Source organism: Cyclopterus lumpus, chromosome 8 (genome assembly GCF_009769545.1).
Source record: "Cyclopterus lumpus isolate fCycLum1 chromosome 8, fCycLum1.pri, whole genome shotgun sequence".
Classification (NCBI taxonomy): Eukaryota; Metazoa; Chordata; class Actinopteri; order Perciformes; family Cyclopteridae; genus Cyclopterus; species Cyclopterus lumpus.
In genome coordinates this window covers 18,834,429-18,843,179 of record NC_046973.1, presented here as the reverse complement: position 1 = coordinate 18,843,179, position 8,751 = coordinate 18,834,429, and the positions used below count along the sequence as shown (strand labels likewise).

General features: G+C 45.7%; 1 protein-coding gene across 2 annotated transcripts; it reads left to right on the top strand.

Moving 5' to 3' along the window:
- Positions 1–5,307: 5,307 nt before the first annotated feature.
- Positions 5,308–8,161, top strand: LOC117735689 (peripheral myelin protein 22-like). 2 transcript variants are annotated; one of them, XM_034540500.1, is made up of 5 exons: positions 5,308–5,468; positions 6,294–6,385; positions 6,567–6,660; positions 6,773–6,913; positions 7,052–8,161. In XM_034540500.1, the coding sequence occupies exons 2-5, from the start codon at positions 6,308–6,310 to the stop codon at positions 7,207–7,209; spliced, it is 471 nt and encodes a 156-aa protein (XP_034396391.1). In that variant the 5' UTR covers positions 5,308–5,468; positions 6,294–6,307; the 3' UTR covers positions 7,210–8,161. The 2 variants fall into 2 exon arrangements, with proteins under 2 accessions (XP_034396391.1, XP_034396392.1); XM_034540501.1 differs by lacking the exon at positions 5,308–5,468 and adding an exon at positions 5,714–6,140.
- Positions 8,162–8,751: the final 590 nt, after the last annotated feature.

The following is an 8,751-nucleotide window of genomic DNA, read 5'->3' as shown; positions in this document are numbered from 1 at the left end:
ATGTGTGTACCAAGTTTTACAGTAATGGATGTCGAGACATAAACAAAAACTGAAATAGTAACCTGCTGGTAGCGCTAGTGGCAGAGGAAAGGTCATGAATGTATTTACAACATGTCATTGCAATTCGTCCAGCTAGCAGTTCAATATTTTTTTATATTATTTAATATAACTTAGTGTATAACTCAGCGCCATGATACCATTGCGTGCTATGTCCATGTGGGGATTTGTAGCACATCTCTGTGTCCGCCAGAATTTCTCAATGCATTCTCACCCCCCCCCCCTTCCTTCACTCTTCCACAATCAGTGGGTTCTGTGCACGTGGTGTGTGTGAGTGGCCACTCGGGCTGCAGTCCAGACCGATGCCGACAGATGTGCACGTACGACACAGATGATCTGCTGCAAGCCAGGCTTTACGGCCTGGCCACAGCTTCCTCTGGCCAGGCCACTAGACGGGCAATGGACAGCCATTGCTGTTAAATGTGTATCACCACATTCCCCATCGGCAAACCACGTTTATCATCTTCCAAATACAGACAGGAAACCAAAACAGTACGGGATTCCATTATCAAGTTTCTCGTATCAGCAGTCAGATGACTTAAGATAACTTAAGATGGCAGATGTAGATATAGATACAACTCGCTCAGCAGCATGCTTAATGATGGCCTTTTTTCAACCCTTTTGCCTCCTTTCTTTCACACAAGACAACTAGCTGTCTACTAGCTGTCCCTGTGCTAATAATCTGTTGACTCACCTCCCAACTGTTTTACACATACTTAATAATAAATAGTCATTGCCTTACATTTAATGTAAAAACCTCCTGATGACCTGAGTGTACCAGAGCTGCTCTCACACACTGCTAGCCATATAAACACAAGTAAATGAGCTCAATGCTAGTTGTTTATCATGACCTTTGACCCCAGAAGCAGCTTTGTGTGTCACTTCTATAAAGCTAGAACAAGTAAATGCCTTAATAGGCAGTTAGAGGCAGCTCCTTATTCTCCAGTTAGACCAAATTTACAAAAGTGCTGGCAACACTTAAGGAAAGAAAATATTCACTCTAGACGCAGCTCTTCCTTCACAGATACACTGCTTTGGAAAAGATAGCAGCTCAGCAGGAATGAGAAAACCACCGCTCACGAGAGGACAAGAATTATTGGGAGTTGAAGAGGTATTTTTTTTAGCTGCAGATCAGCACACTGAATCGCATGACCACAGAGTGCTGACATATTCGATTGGAATTAAAATGAACTAACATGGAGATCGTGTTTGTTTAGAAATGATTCAAATTCTTTCACAGCTTTTTATTGCACCATTCCAAACCCCCGAGGCCAGTTTCCCTCTGATTCGAAGGAACAGTTTCTATGCTGGTCGTGCCTGTTGCTGTTGGGATGTGTGTGCTGATGACATCGGCTCCAACAGGAAGCCAGGGGCTAATGATTAGCACATGTTTAGGATCACTAGGGTGCCACAATCTGGAGTTCTCATGCCGTATGTTTCTGATTTATTTAGTTGCCGTTCCTTCACAAGAAGGGACAGGCCTGTTTTTAAAAAAGGGATAGAAACAAAGCTTTCTCCCCTCTATAACATCTCGGCCTGCTTTATCGGATTTCACGCCCAACCAATGGAGATCTTCATCTCGGACACGGTGCATTTTGGAGCTTCGGAGTTTAAAATGAGACCGGTGAGGCGGGGGCACGCACGGCACGGATGCTCTAATGTGATCCATCACTTGCACACGGACCTGCGTGTGGCCTTCACACACACTGCAGAGATGCTTTTGATAGTGGAGCAGACATTGCGTATTACAGCTTGAGGCCTGGTCAGCAGTGAGCGTGCAGTTGTGAGTGCAGTTAGTGCACGTTTAGGGTCCGTGTAAGCATGCAGTCTAGCACCAGTGTCACTGTGTGTGAACAGCTGCACGCGGCCCAGCTACACGTGTGCCATCCTCTAACCCGGGTCTGGCTCTGGAGGGCTCCTCTCCAGCTCCTCCTGCGTGGTTCCGTGGGATGTCATCCGATAGTCACGATGTGGTGTGAAACGCAAAACACACCGAGAGCGGCGACGGAGAGGCCACGGCAAGCCTCTGAGAATCGGGAAGCGGAAGGTAAAAGAGACACGCGCATCCCGGAAAGCAAGAGAATGCATCCGTGAGAGGAATGTCACACGAATGTCGATGGTTTTCGAGGAGACTTGAGTGACGCGTCTGACACTACATTTCAAATCAGACCAGGCCACGACACGCACAAGCCGAACTAACACAAGCTATATCAAAAAGTGATCAAGCTCTCTGAGCAGCTGTGTAGATCCCAATGCTTTCCAGCTGTGATGATTCAGAGATGTCCAGTGAGATATCGTTTTGTTTTTACGGTAAGGCGTTGTCAGCTACTCCAGATGACATTTGACCAGGCTGACTTCAGAGCTTTAGTGTTTCCTCCGTTTCTGGCAGTGGCTTCCATACGTGAAGGAGCAACGAGGCGTTGCACCATTCCTTCATATTCCCACAAGTAAAATTGACTGTCCATCTGTCCCATGAAGACGTTTTCCAAGCAGCCAAGCCGGGGTCATGTCCAAATCCTAATTATCTCACTCTTTTCTCTCTCAGTCCTGCGTTTGCTATTGGAGCTGCAACAGTGAGTCATTTGGCCCCTCCTGCATTCTGGCGCTGGACTCCAGGGCCGGGCTTACACTGCGGCTGACTCACTGTGTCACCAGACAGCGAGCCATTACGATCACACACCTGCGCTGCAACACAAGCCCTGACCGGACTTTAGAGTTAAGCACTGGCCCGACCGTGGTTTTGAATACGCAAATCATAAACCTGACATGATTTGCATTGGTGCCCAAAAAAAAAAAAAAACGAAACTGAAAGTTAGCTCATCGCCATGACTCCCAGCCCTCAACACCTCCAAACACACTGTAGCTATACACAATGTAGATACACATCTCAGTGGCCATATAGCCAAGAACAAAATCATTGATAATTGTAAGAATATAGGCGACACGTTCATTATCCACACAGTAAATGTATTATCTTAAATGTATTATATGGTTTCCTATTAAAGAGATTTTAGAGTCAGAGCATTACTTATGACTCTGACTTTGATTTAGGTCAGCTGTCTTGCTTGCGGTGCTGTTTAAAGGTGCAGCACCGACGAGGTCCATGTAGGGAAAGAGAAAATACTCCAGTTTACATCCACAAACCTTGAACTTTTTAAATGAGCAGCTTTCTGAAACAGCTCGCCGGGTGAATCTCTCAATGAAGGGTGTGTCGGTTTTAAATTTCAACTGCAGCTTCGCCACAATGGCTGTGACTAAAGTTACCGGCGGTGAGCGACTCCGGCCTGTTTGCTTTGTAATCCCACACACACACGTTTCACAAGAAGAATTAAAGAAGAGGAGCCGTGTGTTTTCCTAAAATGGGTTTGAGGGCCAATGCTTTTTGATGGTTTCCAGTGCTTTCAGCCATGTAAGACAGATCATAACTATTCAAAGGTGTGGTTGCATTCCCCGGCTGCACCAATAAGCACGCAGGGTAAAAAGTGAGAATCTACACACATTTTTTAGAGTGTCTTCACAAAAAAATGGGATTCACTAAAAAGGCAATATGTGCATGTTTTTTAGTAAGTATCCAACCACTCTTCCATGATATAATTAGTGCAATTTCACAGCTTATTAAAACGAATAAAGCTGCAGAAAAAAAAAAGGTGGGGCACTTTGTCCACTGCAGTGAAACTTCATTTACAGCCGTATCATTCGAGCTCCTAACGGACAGCAACACAAGACCTTTGAGTGTGTAAGCGATCTCTTTGATTGTTAAGACATAAACTATTCTGCTTTGCATAGATCCACTTTGTGAGTAACGGTGCAGCAGTGTGTGTGAATCCTCCAGCTGATTAAGAGGAGCATGTGAGACATTTATAGTCTCCCCTCACACACCTGTTCCAGCCGGGCAGCCAGGTTTGACTTGTCGCCCTGCTGCTGGCGCTGCCTTCCACCTGACCACTGCACCAATTACATCTTCATAAACAGCATCACGTCCAGCTGAGTGGTCGTCTCTCTCTCTCTCTCTCTGCCCCCTCCATCCCACAGCGAGCCTGGGCAGCAGCTTACAGTTCCTCCCCTCATATGTTTACTAATACAGGCCACAGGAATCCACCTGATGCGCCAAAAAACTGAGAGAGAGAGAGAGAGAGAGAGAGAGGGGGGCACGGGCTGTGCTCTCTACCAGCAGGTTGCTGATCACTATCAGGTTTGTTCTCGGGTGGTTTCAGCGAATGTGTTCTCTTGTCACTGCTGTCATTGGGATTCTGGTTTGTTTACAACGTTGTCATTGCGAGGCCAGCAGCGTGATGGGGGATGCAGAGCCACGGCGGGCTGTGGCAGGCGATCTTTGGCACTCATCCTTGAATCGTGTGTGCATACGAGACCCGAGCCGTTCCATCAATTTAGCATGACCGAAACATTGCAGTGCGTTAACTCCTTCTGGGCGCTGGACAGACTCTCCCGTCTCTCTCTGCAGACGCAGGAGTAAACAGGAGGACTGCTTCACACACGCAGGCATTCTGGGCATACCGCGAGGGCCTCAGGAGGGCTGGCTCGTTCACACAACACACACACACACACACACACACACACACACACACACACACACACACACACACACACACACACACACACACACAAACAAACACACACACACACCATCTGGACCGAACACTTCTGGACATGTGTGGTTTATGAAGCTCAGTTTGCACATTTGAGTTCTGCCAAGTCAATGGAGGTCAGAGGGCTGTCCAGTCACCTCCAACCATCTGGGAAAAGATCATCAAGCCATCCTCGATGTCCTGACAGCTAGTGCCATTGTTAGGATTTCAGGTGTGGCCTATAGAGGAACAAACATTAACATATATATTGCGGAACAGTTAACACCTTGGGAGGCAGGATCAGGCTCTTTTTAATAATAAATTCACTATAAATACAGTATATCATAAAATCACTGAGAATCACAGACACAGCATGCCTTCATTGTATTGTGTTTACTGATTATGTCATACTGATGTGTTAGGAGGGAAATAATGGATGTCTTTCGGGCATAAACGCAGAGAGTCATATTTATATATATTTTTTTACGGCTTTGCAGTTTGCACATAGGAATCTCCAAACAATCCTATGGATTTAAAGAACAATCCAGATGATAGGCTTCCACGGGAAGAAGAAAGAAAAAAAAAGAAAAAAAGAAAAAAGGGGTTCTAGGACCGGCCTCTGGTGACGTGCGGGGCCTGCAGGGCGGTGTTTCTCGGGCGGAGACAGAGTCTGACTGGGGTGTGTGCGCCACATCTGGAATAGTAGCTGCAGAGAGAAAGGAGAAAGGAGTCGAGAGGAGCAGAACCTCGCTGATACTTGTCCCGACTCTCAGCACTCCCTTTTTTCTTCTCACGGATACAAACCCCTCTGTGCTTCGCCTGTTTGTAAGTTGGAATAATGTGTTGGACTTCTTTCCGTTTTAGTCAGTTTTTAGGTCTATTTACTTTTTTTTTCCTCCTTCTTTTTGTTTTTTTTCGAATCACACAACAGGACGTCACCACCTCTGGACTAAATTTAAATCGACTTTTATTTTTTTTTGGTTGGGGGGTGATTTTCCTTCCACGACTTTGTGTGTCGCTACTTTACCTGCGTGACTCGCGTGCGCGCCGCAGACATACGCGTACCAGAGTTTTAAGTTGCGCTCGAGGCTCGCGCATGGCGGCGGCGGCGGCGGCGGCGGCACTACACACGCTGGAATGTGTGCCTCGTGCGGATGGCTCGCGCTTGGGTTCTCCACAGCAGCTGGCATTGATTACTCGGGGAACAGCCTCTCTCGAGTCCCGTCGACCGCCTTCTCTCGAGCTCGTCACGCGTTAAACACGCGTCGCGCGCGGATCAATAGTTGTAGCGACGTCGTTGTTTTGTTTTTTTGGGGGGGATCATCTTGTAGGGATCGATCTCAAGTTCAACATCGTGACATCAAGCTCGAGAGTTTTCATGACAGCAGCCTGACTTGAAACTCAAACATTGACCAAGTTAGACCCCATCGGGAAGACATTAGAGTTCCTTCCTTCCTTTTTCTACGTTTGCGTGTAAGAGGAGACTTTCACATTGAGGTAAACACTGCGGGTTGGTGAAACAAGTGAGGAAATAGCGCCCTCTGGCGGCCAGATGAGTTCCCATTCGGCTGCACGCTTATAACGGGTTTCTTTTTGCTGTTGAAGAGACGGTGAACTCACGTGGATTGACTTGTTTTTCTCTCACTCTAGATCCACTTGGCGAGATGCTGCTCTTCCTGCTCGGAGTGCTTGTTTTGCACTTAATCATTCTCGTTCTTCTCATTGTGTCGACGGCAGCCAGCGTAAGTTGTCCTCTTTCCACTTTATTCAATTCCCCCCTTTTTCAACAAAAGCAGAATAGAACAGGGGGGGGGGGGGCGTGGTGTGAACAAGCAGGACTGTGGTTTAACTGTATTATCTGTCGTTGCCGTGCTGTGGATGCTGCAGTGTGTTTGAATGTCACTGTGTTGTTGTGTTTACCAGGCCTGGTCTGTAGGTGGGGATAGTACCACAGATCTATGGTACAGTTGCATGACAACTAATGGAGGCTACCACTGCAAGCCCGCCAGCAATGAAGGTTAGTCGGCATTCCTGGGTGAAAAAAAAAACTGCCTAAGTTATGCCTTTTTATTGCCTTTTTTAAAAGTGCTGAATGTGTTTAAATGAATGCTCTCCATCTCGTCTTCCAGACTGGATCCAGGCGGTGCAGGCCCTCATGATCCTGTCCCTGCTCTTCTGCTTCTTCTCCCTCATTGCATTCGTGTTTCAGCTCTTCAAACTGGTCAAGGGCGGACGCTTCTTCTTCACGGCCGTCTTCCAGATCTTGGCAAGTGAGTATGACGTCATCGCACGCCGACCGGGTCACATCCCCCCCCACTCCCCCCTGAGCAGATGTGGGGTGGAGTAGCGGAGGTCGTCTGCGTTGTGCCCTCAGATCCCCCTCACCTCTCTTCTCGCCCCCCCCCCAGGTGTGTTTGTGATGTGCGCGGCCATCATCTACACCGTGATGAGTCCGGATGACGGATCCGGCGTTCAATTCGGCTACGCTTACGTGCTGGCCTGGGTGGCGTTCCCTCTGTGTCTCATCAGCGGGCTCATTTATATCGTCCTGAGGAAGAAAGAATGAGCGAAAGAGAGAGAGAGCAGAGGAGAAAAGAGGAGGGGTAGTAAGGGGACCCCCCCCTTACAACAACATCGCACTGTGCCTACTGCCCACAGACCATTGACTGACATCCCAACAATACGACAAAAGTGCATGTGTCACCAATCATTTTCAACACTAAATTGGAGACATTTATCACTGCAGGGGATACATGTAGCTGTATTTCAGGATCCACTAAGTCCCCCATCACATCCTGAAATATATCGCACCTGTTTGCTTTGTCGATTTTTCAAACAGTGTTAAATAATACACGTCGACCTGCAGTGACAGATTGTCTTAAAAGAGTGTTCTTAAATGTGATTTCTTGTCGCATGCTGGCGCCCGACTTCCACAAATCCATCATGTGTGATACCAAAGACGAGTAATCTCTGCCTTGCTTCAGTACAAAGATGTACATAGTGTCTGTGGTTTTTAGACATATTTATAACATTTTTACATACATTTTGTACATATTGTTGTCAAGTTAACATTGTCATGCTCATTTACGTGATAGACTTTTTTTTGTCTCTCACAAATCATGCAGCTGTGCCAAAGAGATGTCCCTTAATCTCAGAGTATCAAGCTTTAAATTCTCTTTATTTTGAGTGTCCCAATGCTTTGAATCACGTGCCTTACTCTGAATATCTGTGTTGTTCTTTGAAGGAAATGAGAAACTCTACAGACATTTTAAGAAGTCTTAATAAACTCATGACGTTTTTATTATCATTGTACTTGATATGCCAATTAATGTCTTTATTTTGGTTTTGCATTTTGTAATCTAGTTTTGAAAAATGGTGCTTTAATCTACTATTCTTGAAATGTATAGCCTACTTTGTGTTGCAAGTGTGTCGTGTGCCCTGTGATTAATTTGCTTTGTACAAACCCCAGTTTGCATTTTTGTCAGTATTCTTTTAAATAAAACCTTTGAAATTAATAATTCTTACTGTTGAACGCTCCAGCCATATGCACAATTTACAGAGGTGTGTTAAATAAGTACACATTTGGTGTCACACAGTGACCCTTTCTATTGTTCAGTGGTTTTACTCTGAACTTATACTAGCTGATATATTTACTGTATGATATGTAATGGTTGACTCACCTTGTTCCCAGCGGCTACCTGTAATGGCTGAATTGTACCACATGGTGGAGCTGCTACACAAAACACCACCAGGACATTCTCCTCGGGGAACCATGTACATAGTCATATATATATGATATTATTATTATTTATTTTTTTTAAAGTTCAGTTTAAATACAGAAGCATGTCTTAGTGTGGGACATCAAAGCTTTTGAAAGGTTCAACATCACTGTACATTTAACCGGACCGCAAACACTTTGAGATTACAAATATCACCATCTGGCTATGTTTGAGGGCATGATTATCGTCCACTATCAGCAAAAAAAAACATAAAACCCAAGTGTTAAATGGTTCAGAAGCATCTATGTGAGGAAAAGTGAATAACATATTTAGATCATTGGCTGCACATTTATGTCAAGCTTCTCATAAAAGACACCAATCATTGTGCC